Source organism: Stenella coeruleoalba, assembly GCF_951394435.1.
Source record: "Stenella coeruleoalba genome assembly, chromosome: 2".
NCBI classification, from domain to species: Eukaryota; Metazoa; Chordata; class Mammalia; order Artiodactyla; family Delphinidae; genus Stenella; species Stenella coeruleoalba.
In genome coordinates this window covers 152,839,212-152,863,729 of record NC_137147.1, presented here as the reverse complement: position 1 = coordinate 152,863,729, position 24,518 = coordinate 152,839,212, and the positions used below count along the sequence as shown (strand labels likewise).

General features: G+C 35.9%; 2 protein-coding genes across 15 annotated transcripts in view; one reads left to right on the top strand and one right to left on the bottom strand.

The window, feature by feature from the left end:
• The window catches only part of LOC307181738 (uncharacterized protein), an 817,010-nt gene that overhangs the window by 774,923 nt on the left and 17,569 nt on the right, over nt 1-24,518 (top strand). For 10 of the 13 annotated variants that reach the window (XR_013827019.1, XM_079912525.1, XM_079912522.1 and 7 more), the window contains 2 exons: nt 10,086-10,196; nt 12,940-13,097. Coding sequence is in view for 9 of the 13 variants with exons in the window: in XM_079912525.1 (XP_079768651.1) it covers nt 10,086-10,144 (59 nt within the window). In the remaining 4 variants the exon portion in view is untranslated. Of the gene's footprint in view, nt 1-2,428; nt 2,472-2,691; nt 2,767-10,085; nt 10,197-11,218; nt 11,320-12,939; nt 13,098-24,518 lie in introns of those variants that run through there. The other 3 variants (XM_079912519.1, XM_079912527.1, XM_079912521.1) reach the window with 3 other exon arrangements.
• Nucleotides 1-24,518, bottom strand: part of WDR72 (WD repeat domain 72) — a gene marked incomplete at its 5' end in the record, with an annotated part of 189,676 nt that overhangs the window by 157,542 nt on the left and 7,616 nt on the right. Inside the window, 10 exons of one of the 2 annotated variants that reach the window (XM_079912516.1) lie at nt 2,675-2,870; nt 5,382-5,602; nt 7,862-8,107; nt 8,731-8,872; nt 15,170-15,266; nt 15,612-15,793; nt 16,790-16,909; nt 17,943-18,019; nt 18,681-18,855; nt 19,947-20,025. In XM_079912516.1, coding sequence (XP_079768642.1) covers nt 2,675-2,870; nt 5,382-5,602; nt 7,862-8,107; nt 8,731-8,872; nt 15,170-15,266; nt 15,612-15,793; nt 16,790-16,909; nt 17,943-18,019; nt 18,681-18,855; nt 19,947-20,025 — 1,535 coding nt within the window. The remainder of the gene's footprint in view (nt 1-2,674; nt 2,871-5,381; nt 5,603-7,861; nt 8,108-8,730; nt 8,873-15,169; nt 15,267-15,611; nt 15,794-16,789; nt 16,910-17,942; nt 18,020-18,680; nt 18,856-19,946; nt 20,026-24,518) is intronic. The other variant, XM_079912517.1, reaches the window with a different exon arrangement.

Here is a 24,518-nt window from a genome sequence, read left to right as displayed (position 1 = left end):
TGGCCATTTTAAAATAAGCTATTTTTTATAGGAAACAATATACATAACCAACTATAGGAGATTCCTGAGTTTAAGTATGGTGTGTCCATAATGGCCAAAATGTCAATTATTGTCCATTTGACAACCCACTCCATCCTTCCAATACCCTTCTGTGTCCTGTTCTGTGCCCCTGGCTGATGCCTAGAACTGAATATCCTTCTGACTTCCAGTTGGATTAAACTAATGAAGATGGTGACTGCAGAAGGAGAGAGAAGAGAATTTCTTCCAACTCTCTCTTTGTATCAGTACTGCATTTCTGGTGGGAGCTGTTTCTCTTCCATGATCCCAGGGAGTATCCACTCCTCTTTGGCTTCAGCTTAACTGGGTTCCAGTACCACTATTTTCTTGTCTTTCACTTCAGCCCTAGAGGTGGTAAGAGCTTCCTGATACTGCTACTGTCTGGGTGATGGCCTCACTATCCACTCCTTGTCTGTTCCTTAATCCCTATCCACATCCCTATAAAGAGTCCTTTCCTTAAAGTCTCTTTACTTAACCCAGCTGGGTTGACTTCAATTTCTGGCCAGGACTGTGACTGAAATATAATATAGACATCTATTTATCGACATAGAAAGATGTCTGACAGAAAGTAGATCAAAATATAAATAGCAGCTATCTTTAGGCAGTGGGATCAGATTATTTGGATTTTTTTTATGTTTCTCTGTATTTTTCAACTGTTCTACATTTGGTTATATACCTTGGGAGCATAAAAAGAAATAATACAATTAAAATACGACGTGGGAATAAATATGGTTTCAAGAAGGACTAGTGGTTTGGCTTCCCTTCATTACTGCCCGCCCCATCAGGAACAGATAAATTAAAAGTTGCATAGCCTGAAAGGTGTCCTGGTGGGGCAATGGAACCATAAACACTTATGAGTGCCCAGATTTTTTTTATTCTTGCTAGACTCCATTTTCTAGGAAAAAATATGTTTGATGAGCAAGTATTTACAATTTCACAATTAAAGACAATGCAGTTGCGCTATATTTAAAATGGATAACCAACAGGGATGTACTGTGTAGCACAGGGAACTCTGCTCAATATTCTGTAACAATCTAATTGGGAAAAGAATTTGAAAAAGAATAGATACATGTATATGTATAACTGAATCACTCTGTTGTACACCTGAAACTAACATAATGTTGTTAAGCAACTATATGCCAAGATAAAATAAAAAGTTAAAATAAATAAATAAATACATACATGCTATCATAACCATTAAAAAATGCAGTTGCACACATTTATAAGTGTATGTGTTTTACAGATTCATATTTCACTAGCACAAATCAAGATTTTGCTGCATTTTTAAATAATATTAATAATAGTTAACTCTTACTAAAGACTTGGCATCTACAGGCTCTGTTTATAAGAATTGGAGGTATTTGTTAGTTTAATCCTAATAGGAAGACAAGTATTATTACTCCTATTTCATAGGTGAGCAAATTGACAAGCAGTGAAGCCAAGTTATTTGTCCAAGATCATACAGTTTTTGCTTGCAGGTCCTGGAGGCAAGTCCAGGCATTAGAACCTATTTGATCCATTATACTCAATCATCACTCAGGTTGATAGATTACCTAAGAATTCTAAACTCTCTTAATCTTGTGAATATGTGCAAAGAACAACGGGGAGGGGGGCCTCATATTGGTTCACCACTTACTAGTGTGTAACCTAGCACACTTACAGATCAGAGCAACAAATTTCTCATCCATGCAATGGGGTATAATACCGCTTCTACCTACCCTAGAAGTTGTGATAATCTAATGGGAAATAAGCATGAGGCCCATCAAAGCTGTAAAGCAAAGCACAAATGTAAGGTGGTATTATCTTGCATCCTCCGTGTACCATCGTCATTAATACATGAAAGTCAAATGTAAAGAAAATAGCAATTATTTTGGTGAAGTATGGCTCTAAACTATTATAAGCTATCCAGTCTGTTCACAACGCCCAGCATAAAGCCACCACTGATTAATCAATACAAATCATGCAATGGTTTCAGTAAAATGTACTCTCCAGGGCACTCCCTTGACTCACATTCATTCATTACCTCGCTTTATTTGATTTGTTCCCAGCATTGGCCTGAAATGTGTTACTCTCAATCTTAAGTTATACAGTAAAACTTTTTGAAAAACTTAAAAGTTCAAACTATACATTCTCTATGCTCTGACATCAAAAGTTCAATGGAACCACTCAGTTTTCAGTTTCTCTGACTCAACATTTTGGAGTTTTGTAATTAATTATATTCCATGATTACTGATCAACAATTAGCTCAAAATGTTGCTGAGATGGTGAGTATGCTGAAGAAAGCAGAATTCAATGACTGAGACTAGTAGTAGGACACTAAATTTCTCTCTTGTTAATAATTAAAGTAGACAACTTATGTTTTTATTTATAGCTTCCAGAAATATCCGGCTCATTCCTGCGCACTGCTCTGTCAGGTAATCATCAGTGGGTTAGGATCTGACTTGGGCTGTTGTGTTTATTTTCCATACACACCTTCAAACGAAGCCATTAAATGCAGCCCAACCAAAGGTAAAAGCAAGTGAGGGCATCACCGTGTCTTTTCTGGAACTCTCCACCCAGCCAAATGCTTTGATGCATAAAGATATAAAGGATGAAAAGGGGTAAAATTTCAATTTACCTGTCTCAATTTCCCAGATGTATACAGAGTCATCTGCACATCCAACAATTAGAAAGTTCTCGACGGGATGCCATTTTATCATTTTCACAGGGAAAAGGTGCTTTCGGGCGCTCAGGAGGCACCTCCTCCCCTCAAGGTGAAGGAGAGCCACGGAATGGTCACTGCACACACAGCAAATTACCTGATGACTTCGTAGCTATGAAAAAAAAAATGGCATTCTTTGTAAGCTAATAGTCAAATGCTTTCTTTAAAATTAAATCAGATTTTCCCCCCTAGTAACATAAGTTTTTGTTAAAATCCCATTTACAAAATGACAGTTCTGCTTTCTCTAGCACCTCTCCACATAACACTGCACAGGGGAGCTTTACAAACCAAGTAGATTTTAAATTCAAAGACCTATTAGGAAGGTCAAAAGACACAAGTAAAGAGGAGAATTCCAGGCCAGATCTACTTATAAGATAAATGAAGGACTTGATCATCACTCAGCAGATTCAGGCAGCGAGGCAGACATCGGAAATAATGCAGAATAAAATAAACCCCAGAACTAATTTGTTGCCACAAAAAGAAGCTATTTGTAGACACAAGCTTAGGCCCAAGGGTATCATGAGCTGATATCTTCCACTTAGAGCCTCAAAATGTGATTTGGTGCTGTTCCCAGAACTATACAGATTCTAATCCAAACAGGAAACTCAGTGTAGACACAATCTAAAAGAGGTAAGCATTAGATAGTTCCAACTGAATGTACAGCTTCAAAGACACAGGGACCAAAAATAGTCTCACAGGACAAAGATCCTTAAGATACTTTCAAGAACGTCAGCATGTGGTTACCTTCAGCATAGTTTAGGACAAAGACTGTTCTTGCTGGGTGCTGTTGAGGCTCATCTAGGAGAGGTTGACAGGGCAGCTTTGTGCCTCACCACGAGGTCCAGGCACTGATCAGCCCATCAGTGGGTATGGCTGGGGTGTGGTGAGAAGGGGCAGTGGGTAGTTCCTCTGCTATTTTTTTCTTTTCTAACCATCTTGCTATGTCGATGCTCCTACTTTGACTAAGGCACCCGGCCAGACTTTCGTCTGCTATGTTAAAAGCATCAGCTAGGGTTCCTGAACAATCTCCCAGTGCCCATCACTGACCTCTCTCTGTGGGGCATTGGAGAACTTGTTATTTTTCCTAATACTTGTAAAGGAGACTACAGATATTCTGAGGGGGGGAGGGGGGATCACAAAATGGCAGGTGTGATATATGGGGAGCCTGGACTTGTAGAATGGGGCACAGATGGCATTGCCCCCCAACTATTACCTCTTGGAGAACCTTCCTGACCCCCAGTCTCTAGAATAGACAGCCCAGTGTACTTCAGGAAACTCACACACACCTACAACACAAGAGAACACACATAACACGTGAACACAGATCCTATGGCCAGGAGTAGATGTATACTAGAGACCCACACTAGGCCAATCAGATTCTCTTTTCTAGGCGTTTGAAATTGTAAGGCTAAAAGAAATCATAGGAAGAGGCAAGAGAATGGAGCAATCACAGAAAAGCAGACCATTTTGGAGCAGTGGATTCAAAGAGTAACCTTGGTTTCTGAATTTAAGTTCCACTGTAGGTCCTTGCTCTAGTGCTTTGTCTTGGATGCCTAGGGATTGCCCCTTGTGCCCTTTCAATAAACTCCCTTTTTATTTGACTTTGAATGTGTCCTGATCCTTGGAGTTAAATCATCTATGACTGAGGCAGAAGTAAAAGGGGTCAGGAGTGGAACTGACTTGGACTACGGTCCTGGGGCTGAGAGAAAAAAAAAATTTTTGAAAAAGGGAGAACTTCAGGAATAAAAGATATATCAAGGTATCCCAAATCACCACATAGGTTTTTTTTTTTTTGGGGGGGGGAGGGGTCACTTAACTTTGTTTTACTGTTTTGGTTAATCATTTCTGTTCCTGAAATACTGCTTTCATTTTTTCTTACTACAAAAATACAGTGCAAGTTTTCTCTGGTTTTACTTTGGAACTGATTTTTCATAACATTACTATGGAGAAATAATGTTTACAAGTCAATCAACTAGCTTATAAACTCAGAAAACTCAAAACTTGGCTGTCCATATTTTATCAAAGATACCAGCTTTATGAAAGCTGAATTTAAGCTGACATTGCATGAGAAAATTATACCTGAAAGTATTTCCTTTGCTCAGCACAAGGTAGATGCTCGTAAATTTGTTAAAGCTCGTCATTTGTTAAATAAATGAAAGAGTAAACAAAAATCTATTTAAGAAAAAGAAAGTGTAACTATCATTATTATTATTAAATTGTTGAAGGCAAAAGTTAATTTTAATTTACAGTTCCTACATATTTATTTTTCCATTGAGTGTCCATTACTTTTATTTAAAAAGAAAATTCCATTAAAAATTAAGATGTAGAACTAGGAAAAAAAAAAGAACAAACGTATAAGTACTTAAAGAGAATTAACTGACTTTTGTAAAGCCAAGAATTGATGAGACCTTTGCTTTAGAACCAAATTATCTGTATAAGCTGTAAAAATAATAAAATGCATAACATATAAGAAAGGAATTCATAAAAATCATCCAGTTATATTATGGTTTTTTCTTTTCTGTGGAAATATGGGTTATTTTTCCTTACATTTTTTAAACATTCTGAAATGTTATATGTATAACTTAAATTTATGTGTTATGTTTCACTCTTTATCTTAACTTACTTTGAAATTCTCTGGTGACATCAAAAGACTCGTTACTAAACCAGCTTGCAAAAAGAATTTATGCAAAATTTCTTCAGTAAAGATATCCCACAAGATGACCCATGAGTCCTGGTCCCCAGACACCAGCCAACTTTGGTCTAATTTTGAAGAGAGACCATGTGGATAAAGCAAGGAAGTAACACTGTGGTGATGGCCTTTGAGAACTTTCTGAGGAAGGGAACCTGGAAAACAACCAAACACCAAATAATAAAAAAGAGTTATTTTTGTTCAAGAAATAGTCCAGAGATTTTCTTTTATAAATTTTTAATGTAAGGAAACTACATATAATTAAAGGTAGGCAGTTGACTAAGAAAATTAATGAACAACCCTTGGATTCTCTCAAAAGGCAAGTGCCTATTATAAGCCAGGTCGTGCTTTTGATGGAGCACTAAATCTGGTTGTTCAAAGTCTATTAATTCTTTAAGGATGTTAGCAAGTTACCAATTCCAGTGCTATGAAATAGCAAACTCTGTTCTAAAAGAGTGAACAATTTATACATTTTGTCTCTATAAAAATAATCTCAGAACACTACTGCTGTCCTTTAAAACAGCATGACCAAGTCTAGTATAAAAGAAAAGCAAAGTTTCACGGAATATTTTTGCTTTAAAAGATATTACAGATTACCTAGTTCCACCATTTTGTTTTACAGATAAAAGTGTCTGAGGCTCAGAGAGGTTAAGTGGCTTGAATCCAAGTGTGAAGAAACACAGCATAATATTTAAGAGCACAGCTTTGCTGTTAAACAAATCTGGCTTTGTTTTTCTCGGTCTATCACTTACTAGATGTGTCACTGTGGACAACTTGCCTTTTCCCTCTAAGCCACAGGTACTGCATCTGAAAAAGTGGGATAATAACAGCACTTACTTCACACAAGACTACTGTGTGGAATAAATAAAATAATGTCCATAATTTCTTAGCACTGGCACTTGGTAGGAACCTAGGTGTTTCATACCATAGCTGTATTAGAACACAGGCTTACTGACACCCAGTTTCCACACTGCTTCTTCCTTCATTATTAGCTAAACCTAAAAAAACTGGAGAGGACCACAGACCACAAACTCTCTTTATTTACACTGAAAATGAGTCCCAAAGAATCATTATTACTTCTATTCCGTCAGGTACCTTCTCACTTTATATCCACTAGCAAACCAAGATGAATATTAATTCAGATGCTAAAGATCAAATGTAGGTTTCTGCTTGTTTTCAGGATAAGATAAATCAGCCTAGATAAAATATGCTAAGGTCTTAAGCTTTTTTGCTAACTTTTAACAGCAGCCATTGAGATGTAAAGTGATGTATTACCTCTCCTTGCTTTATTGCTACTCACTCCTCTATTTCATTCAATCACTGAATCACTGAAAAGTTAGAACATTTAGTAAGTAGACAAAGTAAGCTGAGAACAGCAATAGGCAATGTAACAAGTTTCTTTTTTTTTTTTTTTTTTTAATTGATATTTGGTCTGTCAGGACCTTGTAGTCTAGTAGGGTCCATACAATGAAAAGTGGTATACAAATTTACCTACACAGCCCCAAATCTCAATCACCTCCTATATTTCTTTCCTTTACATAAGACAACTTATTGCATAATGGTCTTTATCTAAGAGATTTTCACTGTTGCAGTGCACAAAGATATATAAGAACACATTTACATTTCATTACCAAAAAAATTAAAAATTAAAACAGGAAGATACCACTTTCTCCTGATTGGCAAATGTTAAAAAATTGAATAGCACAGTAAGTTGGCTAAGGCTTGGGGGAAAAGGCATTCTCATACATGTGTTAGTGGACACACATGTATATTGATGTACTTTGGAGAACATTTTAAGATATATTTTCAAAATTAAAAATACACATAAAGGTTGATCCAGTAATTCTACTCCTGGAAATTAATACTATACATATACCTACATATATGTGCAAAGATAGTTAATTCTGCATTGTCTATAGTAGCCAAAGACAAGAAAAAACTTGAACACCCATCATAGGAGATTTTTTAAATTAGAATTCAATCATTATTAATCATTTAAAATTAAGTCATAAAGAATGTGCTCAAAATATTTTATTAAGGACATTTTAGTAAAGTATGTAGAATGTGGTTCTATTTTTATAATATAATTAAAAGAATGTATACTGCTCTTTTGTTATATGCTTATATATGCATAGGAAATTTCAAAAAGTGTATAAAGAAACTTATTAGCACTTGCCTTTGGTGATCTTCCTGGAAGATCAAAGAAGGAGAGAAATGTATTTCTCATTGTATAACCTTCTGTTTGACTTTTAAAAAAAAACCTATATGTGCGTTTTACTTTAACATTAAAACGTGCACAAATTTATTAGCAAATGCCTGTAATTTTCTTAAGCTTCAGCAATCTTCTTAGTATAGCTTATTAAAGTTGAAGCTTAGGTAAATTAAATAAATAGGGTCAAATAAAATTCAATGACCTTTTAGTAAAGAACCGCCTTCTAGAAGTCCTGCTCTGGCAGCATTCAAAGCCTGTGTAATGAAAATTGTCCCATCTTCACAGCCACATATTAGTTTATCAAGACTTGGAACATACTCTGATGAAGTGACAACCACAATTCCATTCTCATCTTTAAACCCAGAGAAGTAGTCAATAATACTTTGTGACATGGTATGATGCTTATCAAAATTATCTTGAAGGGTCCAGGTGGTAGTTATTGGTATCTCTAAAAGGAAAACACATAAGGGAAAATTTGGTTTATAAATTCATCATAGATATAGAAAATATTATCAAGGCACCATACTTTGGGGAACATGGAGACTCTTTTGCCATCCTAACAGTATGTTATAGGCAGAAAAGTTCTGCCATCCATTGCTTTCACTCCAAATGCTATTTTATTGATTCTTTCTCCCTCAAGGAGCCTCGGAAGAATAGATGTGTATTAGTGCGTTCATTTTAGACTTAAATCAACTGAAAAGAACGGAGAAACTCTTTTGAATAGAGAAATTGGTTGAAAAGGGGTACAGGATATGGACATGACAAATTCAAAAATATGAATATGGTCTATCAGTCTATCCTATATTCATATTGTCAACATTCATTTCAAGGCAATAAAACATCATTCATGTTAAGTTGATGTTAATTTGAATTACACTTGTTGCATTGTTGTATAAGATCTATAAGCATCATGTTTATACTACTTTTATGTTAGCATCTAATGCATAGTGGTACATGAGAACTTTTTCTTGTTTGTTGACTCATATTACTCAACTTAAAAAAAAAAAAACACTGAGTTAATTATACAGTAGTTCTCAGAAGACATGTGATTAGAAATAGAAATTGTCTTACCTTTAGGAGAACCATCAAACTTGGATACAGGAACATCAGGGATGTGCCACAAAGTAATTCTTCCTGAGACTTCTCCAGAGAAAAGTACCTTATAAAAAGGCTCTTTCCTTTCATTCATGTAGCCCATAACAAAGGGAAGGCTCTGGTCCAAATAAAAAAGTTAGCATTTATGTAGAAAAAATATCTTCAAAAAAATCTATATAATGGCAGCCACTGTTTTAAAATGAAGGAACAAGACTTCATAGATGAACTAAATTATTTCCATTTATTTCCCACTGTTTAAAAAATTTCAAGTAAATTAAGTGAAATAGTCCTCTTACTCAAAATAAAAAAGTATTTATGAAATAAGAAGCAAAGTCATCAGCTAGATTTCAGGGAGTTAATAAGAATAGTTAACATTTATTGAACATGTTCAGTGTATGTATTACGTATACTGTTAGAGTCTTTGCATGTATTCAGTTAAGTAGTCCTCACAATAATCCTGTGAAATTGGTACTATCATTGTCTTCATTTTACAGATGAATAATCTGAGAGGGAAGAGGTTAATTTATTTAAGGTGATATAGATGGAAGTGGGCTTTTGAGTCCAGTAATTCTGACTCAAGAGCCCACGTCCTGATGACAGTGCTGTACTGTCCACTGAGGAGGTCTGATTTCTTTATGATCCCTTCAGTTCCAATTGTCAGTTAAAATAGCAACAACTAATATTTGTGTGGTAATTTTGTGGTATTATTATGCTTTCTACTTTCTTTTGACCATTTTTCAGATTTAGCATACTTGATTTTAAACTTCCCAAATGGCCACAAAGAAAAATTAATTCATAACTTACATAGATAAATAGATAGGTAGATAGATAGATACTAGTAAAAATAAATGTATAAGTTATAATTAACATAAATATATTTATATATATAAATATATAGTTTTGTTGTGGCACAGTATGAATATTGGGTACCAGAGCTCTTAAAGATACACTTTCACTAGTGAATGGGTTCAGAATCTCCCTAGTACCTCAGTGCAGTGTAGAGGTTCTTTGGGCAGACCTGTATATAGAGATTACACACAAGGGATCAAAATGATTAAGTGATTACAAAAACAAAAACAAAACCCTCTTTTGATGTACAAATAAAAGGCACCCTGAAAAGAAAGCCAACTGCTGGTGCTAGAATTAAAGAAGCCTAAGAAAGTGATAGTTTCTAGTCAGAAAGCACATGTTTGAAGGTCCAGACTTAGTTATTTTAGTGGAAAAATTCTATAACGTATCTCTAGAGAATATTAAGGGCCCAAATATTGCTACATTTAATCCTTACAACAAAGCTACATAGTAAATAAACTTTATTATTATTTCTGTTATAGAGATAAGGAAACTAAGACGAGAGGAGAATAAGAAACTAATTCAAGACCAAGATATGTAATCCTCTATAGTCCCAAGAAATGAGATCATTGAAGAAAAACAGTTCCGGTGAAGTGAGTTCTCTGAATAATATATTTTTTTTAAAGATTCAGAAGGCACTTTGGGGTCTTATACTTCTCAAGGCCACCATTTTTGTAGGTGTTAGAAATGGTACAATAAAACTTGGGTAGATTGGCTTCTCAAACTCTCTCAACCTTTGGGAACCTTAAAATTGAGTAGTCCAGCTCTCTTATGATTTTGATATGAGGATGATGCTCCAGAGAGGCTGGGTGGTTACTGAAGTTGGTTGCAGCACATCTCCTCCCTCCCAGCAAAATGTGCTGCCCCTACAGCCCATGCTCCCCATACGCTGTTACTCCCTCTACGCTCACTTCTGTACTACCACTCCTCACTTGCTCACACCCACTCCTTGACACCTCAATCCTCCTCCTTTTCAGTAGTTTCCTCTCTAGTTCACATGAAAACTCCCTCAAAGCCCCTTATCATGTGATTCTGATTTTTCGTCACAGTACCCAGTACCCATCACAAGAAGTACCTGTCCTCCAAGAGGTATTAAAATAGTCATTAACAGTGAATTAAGTTTCATTAGGTCCCATTTGTTTACTTTTTTAAAATTTCCATTTCTCTAGGGGATGGGTCAAAAAGGATCTTGCCGTGATTTATGTAAAAGAGTGTTCTGCCTATGTTTTCCTCTAAGAGTTTTATAGTGTCTGGTCTTACATTTAAGTCTTTAATCCGTTTTAGGTTTATTTTTGTGTATGGTGTTAGAGAGTGTTCTAATTTCATTTTTTTACATGTAGCTGTCCAGTTTTCCCAGCACCACTTATTGAAGAGACTGTCTTTTCTCCATTGTATATTCTTGCCTCCTTTATCAAAGATAAGGTGACCATATGTGCATGGGTTTATCTCTGGGCTTTCTATCCTGTTCCATTGATCTATATTTCTGTTTTTGTGCCAGTACCATACTGTCTTGATTACTGTAGCTTTGTAGTACAGTCTGAAGTCAGGGAGCCTGATTCCTCCAGCTCTGTTTTTCTTTCTCAAGACCTAATGAAACTTAAAAACTTTTGCACAGCAAAGGAAGCCATAAGCAAGAGGAAAAGACAAACCTCAGAATGGGAGAAAATATTTGCAAATGAAGAAACTGACAAAGGATTAATCTCCAAAATATATAAGCAGCTCATGCAGCTCAATATCAAAAAAACAAACAACCCAATCCAAAAATGGGCAGAAGACCTAAATAGACATTTCTCCAAAGAAGATATACAGATGGCCAACAAACACATGAAAGGATACTCAATATCACTAATCATTAAAGAAATGCAAATCAAAACTACAATGAGGTATCACCTCACACCGGTCAGAACGGTCATCATCAAAAAATCTACAAACAATAAATGCTGGAGGAGGTATGGAGAAAAGGGAACCTTCTTGCACTGTTGGTGGGAATGTAAATTGGTACAGCCACTATGGAGAACAGTATGGAGGTTCCTTAAAAAACTACAAATAGAACTACCATATGACCCAGCAATCCCACTACTGGGCAAATACCCTGAGAAAACCATAATTTAAAAAGACACATGCACCCCAATGTTCATAGCACTATTTACAATAGCCAGGACATAGAAGCAACCTAAGTGTCCATCGACAGATGAATGGATAAAGAAGATGTGGCATATATATACAATGGAATATTACTCAGCCATAAAAAGAAATGAAATTGAGTTATTTATAGTGAGGTGGATGGACCTAGAGTCCGTCATACAGAGTGAAGTAAGTCAGAAAGAGAAAAACAAATACTGTATGCTAACACACATACAAAATCTAAAAAAAAAAAAAAAAAAAAGGTGATGAACCTAGGGGCAGGACAGGAATAAAGATGCAGACGTAGAGAATGGACTTGAGGACACGGGGAGGGGGAAGGATAAGCTGGGACGAAGTGAGAGAGTAGCATTGACATATATACACTACCAAATGTAAAATAGATAGCTAGTGTGAAGCAGCCGCATAGCACAGGGAGATCAGCTCGGTGCTTTGTGACCACCTAGAGGGGTGGGATAGGGAGGGTGGGAGGGAGATGCAAGAGGGAGGGGATATGGGGATATATGTATATGTATAGCTGATTCACTTTGTGATACAGCAGAAACTAACAAACCATTGTAAGGCAACTGTACTCCAGTAAAGATGTTAAAAAAAAAGACTCTTAAAAAAAAAAGCAAAAAAAAAAACAATTATCTTGTGGTAAATGCCTGGATTCAAATCCTGGTTTTAGCACATACTAACTCTATTAAAAGAGCCAATTACTTGATTTAGGCAATTTACTTAACCTGTCTATATCTCATTTTCTCTAACTGTGAAAGAAGGCTAATAAATAAAAGCACCTACTATATGGGATTACTGTCAGGATTAATGAGTTGATAAAGGTAAGGTGCTTAGTATGGTTCCAGGCATTTGGGACATACTCAATAAGCAGTAACCATTCTTATTATCCATTCTCAAAACAAATGAGAAACTCACTCAAAAGTCCATTCCCAGACTCTGGGGCCAAACTGCCTAGGTTCAAATCCTGGGAATTAACCTTCCTGAACATCAGTTTCAAAATGGGGTCATGGTGGAAACTCGTGTAAATAAGGCAGTGCGTATGTTTAACGATAATAAGGACTGAAAAAAAAAGTTACCCATCATCATCGTCATTGTCATTACTCTTAGTTCACGCTTCCAAATTCCTTATCTGCAATCCTCAGGCTGTTTCTATCCCATCTACTCCCACCTCAACACTGCTATCTTACTCCACAGCTAAGACCCTGGGAAGCCCAGTTCCTTGCCTCAGCAGCCAGGACCCCTACTACAAGTTTCAGTGATCATCAGCTATGATTTCAAGCTAGGGAGACTTTCCTAAAGCTGTTGGAATGAAGGAGGAGTCCCCATTTTTGCTACTACAACTCCATCAGCAGGTAAGTTCCTGGCATCACATGAGAACATGTTACTGTCACACACTGGGATTTAATTCTGTGGCATCACTCCAAAAAACATGTTTACAGAGCATAATTCTCTAAGTTCATTGTATCTATCAAACTCACCTCCCGACACCATGAAAATGCCTTCATTACCTTGTAACTGCATGAAACAGTAAGAAGTCTTATATTTAGTGAATATTGGTGATGTTTTGAATAGGGAGAACAAGGTCTGAATTTAGTTTCTTGGCCGGATAAAGGGCAAGCAAAGGTCTACGGATGAGTAGACCAGCTTCTTTTTGTTTCAGATTATTCTATTCATTTTCACTGGCTTCCAAGTACTTCCCACTTTTAAGATACAGAAACAACTGTGGTTGTCTAAACAAGAATTATACATCGACAGAAGACTCACAAATCTATGCCTTCACCTTTTTTTTTTTTTTTTTTTGCGGTACGCGGGCCTCTCACTATTGTTGCCTCTCCCGTTGTGGAGCACAGGCTCCAGACGCACAGGCTCAGCGGCCATGGCTCACGGGCCCAGCCGCTCCATGGCATGTGGGATCTTCCCGGACCGGGGCACGAACCCGTGTCCCCTGCATCGGCAGGTGGACTCTCAACCACTGCACCACCAGGGAAGCCCTGCCTTCACCTTTTGAGACACAAAGCAAGGTGGCTTCCCATAAGATTAGTATTTTTTTAAGTTAATTTGTAATCGCTGTTCTTTTTCCTCATAGTTATGTATAGCATTGATATTTGCAGTAGACTAGAAGCTCCTAAAGGACATTTCTAGCTTTTAGGGCAGACTGTGCTTTATAAAAATGCATTCGGGAGCTAAAAAGGAAAAAAAGGGCAAGTCCTTTAAAAAATAACTTAAAATGCCTTTCTGAGTAAACCACAATAAAGCTTTTGTGATCAACAGCAAAACAAGGCTCTATTGCAACCCACGAATGACTTTAGAAATAGTGTTCCACACCATAACTCTAAAGTTTGCCTATGCCCTAGTGGCACTTGGAGTTCTAATTTTTGGCTGACAGTCTTAATCAAGTTTTTGCAACAAAACCTCACAGATATGTTAAAGAGGTGATACTGAACCATAGGGTTTGCAGCAGCTATGCTGCCTAATTAAGCAAACCATCACTGTAAAACGTAACATGCTTCGTTGTTTGACACATCAATAATTCAAAACTCCTCCATTCTCCATGAAATACCTTTTGGATAATTAACTGATGACTAAGTCCAATAGGTTAAAAAAAACCACTTTCATTGACACTAAAGTAAACTAACTGCTTAAATTTTCAGGCTTCATAGAGTGTCAAAGATATAATTCAGTCAAGTGAAAACCCACAATTACATCCTCAACTCTCTGCCAGGAATCATAGTTATATTTGTTGTAACAAGAAAATTTATTCAGAAGAATAGCTAAATGCATGTGAAAATGATCTCAATATCCAGCTTCCTTAAGAATAAAAAAAAGCAGGATATAAGCCATTTGGCAAACTTTAAAAAATGAAGTAGATACATCAAAATGTTAATAACTTTGTATCAAACTATCTGTTAGAAAGGTCAGTGGAAAAAATGTGTATGCATATATATATGATGGGGGAGAGAGAGAGAGAGAAAGAGAATGAGAGAGGGAGAGGAAATAAATACGGCGAATGGTGACAATTGGTGAATCTAGGTAAAGGGTATGTGACTGGTCATCGTACTATTCTTACAACCTTTCAAATATTTGAATATTTTCCAATTAAAATAAGTAAATATAAAAAATAAAAATATTCATATTGAATATGTATGGTGGTAAAATTAGAAATTTTAATTCTTCCTTTTTTATCATTTATAATTATTCCATAATAAATATGTATTGTTTAGTTAAGCAGACTTAAAAAATAGCTTTTCTAAAGGCAAAGTTTTCTTCAGTAGCCATTAACAATTAGATTTAATTTTCTCGTTAACAACTTGATGTGATTCTTCAATTCAATTTTTTCAAGCCAGACTCTGTTACAGACAAAGCAACACTTATCTGAGAAGTGGAGTGTAACAGCTTTGAGGCAGTCATTCTTTTCTTGCATTACCTTATTTTCCTGCACAGAAGTAGAGCACAGTAAATGAGGATAAATGGTCTCTTTAAGCACTCTTCCATCAGCAGGGTATATGCTTTTTGAAAGCCCACTGCATAGTGAAAAATAAAAAGCAAAGTTTAGAACTTTGGGGTTCTTTATTCGTTTTTTTCCCCTCCCACTTTCAAAAGCCGGATGGTACCATTCAAGTTTCTAAACTCTAGTTAGAAATTGTTGGGTTAATAATTACAAGTGACTTTTTGAAAACCCAGCACCAGCTGTACAAGTTATACATGGTTAATCTCATTCCTTCATCCCCTGCTGTTTTATACAAAGGCTGAAGCCTACCAAGCCCAGAGTAAATCTTCTAGTGCCAAAGTTGTTTTGTTCTGGTTTTTGATCATGGGCAGCATGTGGGGATTTTTCCATAATAAACCTCCCAAAGTTCATTTTCTACCTGAATGTTTTGTATGCTGCTCCCATCTGAGCCCACCTGTTCAGCAGCTGATAGATATAACTGTGACCATCTTCTGTCCAAATGATGATTCTGTGAGCAGCAAGCACCTCTCCACCAGCAAAGAACTGCCCGCTCCCACTAACTTCAGTCCAAAGAAGAGAAAAATCACAATAATCGTAAACCTAAAATACAGAATGAATGATGCCCATTAACAGAAGCTTCCAATCTAATCTACCGAGGAGAAAGATAAATTATGCTTATCAAGACTATTTAGATAACAGTGTTAATGCAACAACATATCAATTATTAATATTAAGTATTAAGAATCATAACAGGCCACACTATACTCATGGACCAAGATAATATTTCACTAGTACTTATTTTTTCACATTTATCCTAGGTAGGTTTCAGTGGACAAACCATCCGACAGTATCATTCCAGAATGTGCCCATTACGCACAGAGACCAAAAATCCCAAATTTTCTATGCAATTTTATTCTTTCCATATGTATAGTCAAACCTGAACATTTGAAAAATTTATTACACACAAAAGAAGTTGATACAGTAGAAATCCTAAAGTACATGCTGAACCATCTACTTTACATTTTAGTTCAAAAATATAAGCCTTTAAGTAAGACAATATAGTTTTGTTAACTGAGCCAAGTATATGAAACATTAGAGAAAAAAAGGATGCTATCAAATGATAGTAACTTAGCTTTCCTTTCTTCTTGGAGATGTCAGTGAATATATTCACAAGAAAAGAATGTATATAGTCCCTAAAAACAAATGTAGTGACAAAGCAGAAAAAGAAAAAAAATATAAAAATAAGACCAATGTATGTAGGTGAAAAGTATTAGTTTTCTTTTTAACTATAAAGTGCAGGCATCAACTCTTTAAAATAATCTGAGACAAATGCTCACTATTATAATAGTTTGTTATTAATAAAATTAGGATATACTTTATATATACAATATCCTGGGAAGGAAAATTACCCAGTGTAGTGAGAGGAAAACTGATAAAATTCAGTCATAAAAGACAAGTAATTCCCTGCTGCGGTAATAATATTATAAAAAGTTTGTATCATATTTAAAACATATTCTTATAATTGTTGCACTGAACAAGATAAAAATCAAATTACATTTGTGTATCACTGGTACTTATTATGTTATTTTATAATACCTTCCAACATTTAGAAAATACCACCAGTAGAAGTCTCTCTGTATACGTGCAAAATCGTATTGTTCGGCAGTTCAGGGAATTAAGAAATTTGGATTCCTTTTCATAAACATCTTGCTTTTCCTTCAAAAGGAATAAAAAGGTTTTAGTACTAGTTCTAGTTAATTTATATAAAACTGTATTAGAAGACTGCTCCCCTCTAAACCTGAAGTAGATCACACTGTTATTATAAAAAAGCACCCAACTTTCCTTTTGAGTTTTCTGAACTAAGAAAGTTACTTTGCAAAAGAAACCATGAAAAGGAAACCCACTTGAATTCAAGAATTCATTATATACAATCATTCAACAAACATTCTGTCGGGAAATTTGCTGCAGGATACTGAGAATATAAAGATATGAATAAGTTACTTTCAGATATGGCAGAAAGATAAAACAAAAAAAAGGAAAATAATTTTTTAAAAAACCTTTGCAGTATCTTAATTGCTAAAATAGAAAAACAAACAAAATGTTTTGAAAAGACAAAAGCGTAGCCAGCACAGAACACCTGCAATACTATGTTCTCAATAAGTTTCTGATAATGCTGGGTGTGTGTTTTTTGGGCTCAGTATGCCAACACAATTCCCAGGTTTTCCCAACCAAGAAATTCTAAAGGATAGTCCAGAGTATGGGGCAGTTGAAACAGTTCTGTCAACCGCACAAATTCTATGACTGTTCTTTTGTCCATCACCTCGACTTGTAGCCTGATGCTAGGGAGCAGGTGAATATACTGGACTCCCAGTGTATGTTACCCCCATTGCCACAGCTCACAAAGAGCCAGAAGAAATGGGGTCTTCTGCTGTAAGGGACAGGGAAATATTCCACGATGAATTTCAATGTTTGTGTGTGTGTGTGTGTGTGTGTGTGTGTGCGCGCACGCATATGCGTGTAGATAAAAACATTTGTATACATACAGAGAAAAGGTTGGAAAGATACCATGCAATTGTTACCAATGCTCACAACTTAGAAGAGAGATAGGGAAAAAGTACATGGACGTAAAACTTATATACTTCTACATCATTTGGACTTTTAACAATGAGAATGTAACACTCTTATAATTTTAAAAATGTCAATACATATGCTTGAAATTGGAGAATAAAGGATAGTTTCACAAGCCAACCTGAATGCTGTTGATAGATGAAGAGAGATCCCATACTTTGAGCTCACCAGCTACTGACACTACCAAGAGAGAATCTTCTGTAAAAACAACAAAGGTCATATATAAGCTGACCACTGTTATAACTGGTTACTCTAAAGATCATTTCATAGTCATTTAAGGATTATGCAGGGCATGTAGGTAGAAAATACTCAGCTGTTTTTTTAATTAAAAAAGTAAACATTTTAGATCACATTCTAAATTTGTTTTGCAATTTCAAAGTGACTCCCATGTAAAAGGAGAGCACCACTAAAAGCAGAACCACATTGCAAACCATCACGCTGGCAATACTAATTACACCTTCCTATTTCAGAAATAAGTAAGGAGCCAGCCTTCCCTCATTACAGGAACTGAATTCTCTTCATTACTACATCCAGGAGATACAGCAGGGCAAATCCAAGAGTCCTGTTAATCCACAACAAACACCTGCTCGTCACTCTTAAAATGTATCAAAGCAGAACTGGGTCATGGAAACACAGTGTCTCCTCTTTCCACTTCCTCATGACCTCTTGCTGACTTTCCAGTGATTTGAACCACTGGGATGGATGTTCTCAGTTTTTCTTGATCTGGCTTAGAGAGCTATCCCTACCAGTAGGTAAACATAAAGAAGCATTCTGAACTCTTGCCCACTAATTTAACAAATAATTCAAAGGTGATATGTTTATACGCTATCTCTAGTGTTAGATAATACCTAACTCTTACCTTGAATTCTCATGGAGTGAACAATGCACATGCAGTTGATCCAATCCGGAGACTGAGATGATATGAAAGTGTGAATAATAACCAAACTTTTGGCATCAATTATAAGAACATCTTGATATTCTCCACAACACAGAAGCCAGCCTTCTCCTATCATCCGGAATGAGCAGTGGTAATACTATGCAAATTGAATTCAAAGCAAACGTTTAATTATCACTAGCAATTAACATAATTTTGGCTGCGGTGAAGACTTCTCTGGATTTTAATTTTATCATCTATTCAACTAAGGTATTAGGCTAAATAACAATTAAAATTTCTTTTAGTTCAATTATTCTACACTTCTGAAGTGTTAATTTTGCCGTTTATCTGACTTGCATTTGGTCATTTTTCTGGAGAAGGGGACTCTTTTGGGAAGAATTAATCTTATTCCAAATCATGGAAAGCTCACAATTATATTAATTCTGAAATGCTATGTAGAACTGGACAACAAAAACCAGGTTTCTTACCCTAGCAACACTGCTGCATCTTAAGAAGAAATAAAAATGTTTGAAAAGCATTTGAGGAATTTTTGTGCCAAATAGATTTTGAGAATGGCTTTTATTAAAGTTTGAGTAATATAATCTACCCTTGACAAGCTCTCTCGCTATTCAGGTTTTGATCCCAGAAAGGAGTTCATGAATGTTTCAATGCAAGTCATCAATGCTAAAAGCAATGCATACAATATAAAGAACAGTGTCAGTACCATGGAATCATGCGACTACCTTACGTATGCTTGGAGTCCACATACCAAAAGCCAAAATCTCTTTTAAATATTGGGAAGTTATTATAAAGATTAAAGCTGTGCCTCTTGCTCTGTTTTCATAAATAAGAAATTCAGAACCTATCCATCCAAAAAAGGTTTAAACTGGAAGCAGAAAAAAAAACTTTTTTGCTTTATAAAACTGTATGTCAATAAAATGGAATCATTTCACGTGTGTGTTTTGTGAGTGTAACTAAGGAAAAAATAAGGAAATTGTTTTTCAAATTTGTCTATGTTAGAAAGATACAGAAATAAGAGAAAGAATAAGAAAAAAAATTGGTTGAATAGTTACTTTGGGGAAAGAAAAATGCCAAAAATAACAGATGATAACTGACAGTATTCTATTCTAATGATAAAAAAAATTCAAGAAAATAATCCCTCTAAAGACATGTCTTTAAATGTGTGCTTAGCAAATGCTCTGAAGGAGCTGTAGCATCTGGAGATGTTCTCAAGGAAGTGAACATACTTACACAGATTGCAGTGTGCCTGTAAGGAAGTGTGGCCTTCTCCACGCACTGTCCATTGGTGACATTCCAAACACACATCTCCCTAGCAGAGATAACTTCGTATTATTCTCTGTCATTTCCACTCAATTGGCTGGAATAATTTTTGTGCCACCAAGTTTTTCTTTAGTGCTGCAGTTAAAGGCAGCTTGATCGTTTATGTGGCTTTTTGTTACAGATTACTGGGCAAGAAAATGTTGTGGTCATTAGCAGGGATGACATGCTGTATCTATGTCTTTTTGTTTTGGTAATTACACCCTGCCACCAGCCTACAAACCTTACTTGAGTGCCAACCTGACCTACAACAAATTGTGGGGATGCAGCTATCACAGCCTGGGAGAGTGACAGTACAACAATCTTTCTATGGAAACTGCATCTTCCTGAAAATCATTTATTTTATTGAACTTAAACTACATATTCTGAAAAGCATAATACATCAAGTGTTGCATCTTCTGGAGCTCAGGTATCATTTTTATAAAAATAAACAGTGCCACCAAGAGGCCACATTTGGTGTATCATTGATACGCTTTATTTCTTTGCTTCTGAAATCCTGAAACCATCCTTGCCACTAAATTGTCAGAAAATTCTCATTGTTTAGAAAACTCTGACTTGGTTACATATATGTTACAAAGATACAGATACAGTTATGAAATACAGTTACAAATACATCCAGTATAGGGCAGTTTAAATCCGTATGATTTCAGTTCACAAAAACCAGAACGGCTGTTTCAGAGTTGTTTGGTAATATTCTTCAGTTTTGACAGTTTCAACACATAAGCAAAATTTTCCAAGGAAGAAAAATGAAAGCTTTATTGGCTTTAAGGGAGAGCTGCTATTAAGAAGCAAAAAACACGGACCAATAACGGTAAATGCTATATGCATTTGGTGTTTGCAGGCTTTGGGGGTTTTATTAGCCAAACACTGGAAATCAATCTTTAAATCAATGGTTCTCAACCTAGGCTGATTCTGCCCCCATAAAGGACATTTGACAATGCTTAGAGACATTTTTAGTTGTCACAGCTAGGAACACGATACTGGCATCTAGTGGGGAAAGGCCAGGGATGCTGCTAAACATCCTACAACACACAGGATAGTCCCTCACAGCAAAGAATTCTGCCATGGTCCACAATGTCATTAGTGCTGAGGTTGAAAAACCAGGTCCTAGATATAGAACTAAATATTCATAGTGATTTTATTTCTCTCTGTTTATATCCAACTGTATGCCAGAAAGGATTTGAGGTAATCTGAGAAGACATGCAACTCAATAAAACGGGGAAAGTGTGTGTGTGTGTGTGTGTGTGTGTGTGTGTGTGTGTGTGTGTGTGTCTGTGTGTGAAAAATAAGACTGGGGAAAAAGGTAGAAATTGAAATAATGTATCTCAAAGGATATGTGTGTGTGTGTGTGTGTGTGTGTATATATATATATATATATGTATATATATATATGTAAAGAAATGGAACTTTAAGCAGCCATCAATATAAAATTTTAGCTCTACAAAAGATTTGAGTTTATCAGTGTGGTTCTCAGCTCTAGCTATGCATCAGGAATCACCTGTGAATATATAAAAATTTCTCCTCAGAGATTCTAATTTCATGGCTCTGTGTTGTGGTCCTGGCATGTGGGGTGTTGCAAAGCTCCTGGTCAGTTAACCTGTTTCTAGATAACTCTATCTCTAAACCAGTGGTTCTAAAACTCTGGCTCTACGTTAGACTTATCAGGGAGGTTTTTAAAAATACTGATGTCTGGGACCCAACCCAGACATCAAGCCAGACTAATTAAATCACAGTTTCTAAGGTTGGAGCCTGGGCATCAATAAAAGCTCTCCCAGTGATACTAATGTTTCTAAACTCTCTTGGATTCTAATGCCTTCCCTGTTTGTTTGCTTATCATCTTATTTTCTACCTTAAATTGGAAAAAAATACAAAAATATCACATAGTAAAAACTGACTCCCTGCCAATCAATTCTATTAAAGAAAGAAAAGCAAATTTGTTGTATATCAAAAGTAGCATTGGCATTTTAGCTGGAACTGCTCAGTTATGTATCTAATAGGAAGACATGAAAATTAACTGTTAAAATGAACATTGTTCTTTTTCTTTTCAAATACTGTTCCCCAACTTTGTACATAGATTAAATCACCTTCAATTATAAAAAAATAATTTAACAATTTCCAATTTTTTTTTAATTTTTAAATTTCAATGGAAAGAAAATCACACAGGAAAAAATCCATAACATATAATATTAAAATATTATTATATTCCCCCTAAAAACTCCTTGAGAAAGAGCCTTTCTTTCTTATTCAACTGTACATCCCCACTTGAGCGCTTCAATAAAAATTCGTTCAGTGGATACATAAATCAGTCACTACTCTTTCATCCACTTTCTATCTCTCAAAAATACACTGTTTTGGGCTTCCCTGGTGGCGCAGTGGTTGAGAGTCCGCCTGCCGATGCAGGGGGCACGGCTTCGTGCCCTGGTCTGGGGGGATTCCGCATGCCGCGGAGTGGCTGGGCCTGTGGGCCATGGCCGCTGGGCCTGCACGTCCGGAGCCTGTGCTCCGCGACAGGAGAGGCCACAATAGTGGGAGGCCCGCGTACCGCAAAAAAAAAAAGTACACTGTTTTCTCTTGGCCCTATTCTTATTCTCAGATTTGTGTGCTTATAACACTGTTATTGTTTTGCTCAAATTTTAATGAAGCATCTAGAGGGAAAGGAGATACATATGAATGCTTAGTTTGCCCTCTTGAATTACAAGTCCATGACATTCTTCAAACTCACTTTTGTCTTCAGTTACACTTTTGGGTTTTCTTTGGCATTCTCAAGCTCCCATCTTCTTATGCGCATTTCTTAAATGTTGGTTTTCCTTAGTATCTTAGGCTTTCTTACGTTCTCAAATTTCACACTCTCTCTTGATGAGTCATCTACTCCCATGACTGCAGGCACCAACTATATGATGTTGGAAGCCCAGACCTATTCACTGGACTATAGATTTCCACATACAACTAGTAATTAGATGTTTCCACCTGGATGACTTGCAGGACTTCACACTCCTCGTACTTAAAATGAGGCATAACACCTTCCCTCCTTTGTTCTCATTCTCAGTGAATGGTATCATCACCAATGAGTTTCCCAAGTCATTCTTGAACTTACACATTCTCTCACTGCCCCAAATATGGGGTACCCACTATTTCAAATATTTTCCTCTAAACCAGCAGCATAGCACTCTCCAGAAACATGTTAGAAATGCAAGTTCTTGAACCTCAGCCCAGACCTACTAAACCTGTATCACCGGGAATGGGGCCGAGAAATCTGTATTTAAACAACCTCTGAAAGTGGTCCTGATGCAGGCTTAGGTTTGATGAACACTATCCTAGAAGACTCTAAGGCTGGGTGCCTGCCTGCCTATCTCTCTAGTATCATCTCTTACTGGTACTTGGAAATTTTATTAATAGTAATAACTCTCTTTATCGATGTCAAGCCTTTTTTGCCTTAAGGTTTTATTAACTATATATATTTATTAATATAATGCTAAAATGGCTATATTAACTTTAATTTCATTAGTATTTGCCCAATAAATCTCTTTCCATCCATTTACTTTTAACTTTTATATATCCTTATGCTGTTTTTGTTTTTTAAATTGTCTGACGATCTTTGTAATTTAACTGATGGGCTTAGTCCCTTTACTCAATTGAGATTACTGGTTTATTCAGGTTTATATCAATTACCTTATTTTGTGCTATTTGTCTCATTTATTATTGTCCCCTTTAGATTAAACAACATTCTTTTTCTTTTTTTAAATTGGAAGTTATATATTCTGTTTCTTTCATTTTTATTTCTTTTGTCTGTTCTCTTAGCAGCTACCCTGGAAATGTCAGCATGTATATCTAGCTTAAAGTCTAAGGTTAATCACCATCTTTACCCACCTCTAGAACACCAGAACATGTGGAGTCTGATCACTACGCTTATGATATGCCGTTGTTGATTAGGATTTTGTGTATGTGAGGGGGAGGTGGATGGGAGGTACATATAAACCATATTGTAATATAATCTGTGCTTATTTAAATTTTCTAAAACTTTGCTGGGTTTTGTTCAATATTCCTTTTTCCATCACATCTTCCTTCTGAAATCATTATTCTTACTGAAAAACATAATTTAGAATTTCTTTACTTATAGAGGGTCTGTTGGCAGTGAACATTCTCAGTATTTGTCTTAAATATTACTGTTTTGCCCTAATTTTTTGAAGATGTTTTTGCTAGAGATATAACTCTAAGTTGATAGATATTTTCTCTCAACTTTTAAAAGATATTTCACTGCTATCTAGTTCTCATTTTACTGTTAAGAAGTCAGCTCTCAGTTTAATTAACTTTCCTTTAAAAGTAATCTGCTTTTTCTCATTGCCTACTTTCAGGCTCTTCTCTTTTTCTTCGGCATTCCATCATTTCAACATCAAGTTCCAGGTGTTTATTTCCTTTCATTTATCCTGAAATTCACTGGGATTCCTGAATATTAGGATTTTTGCCTATAGATAAAGTAATACTAAG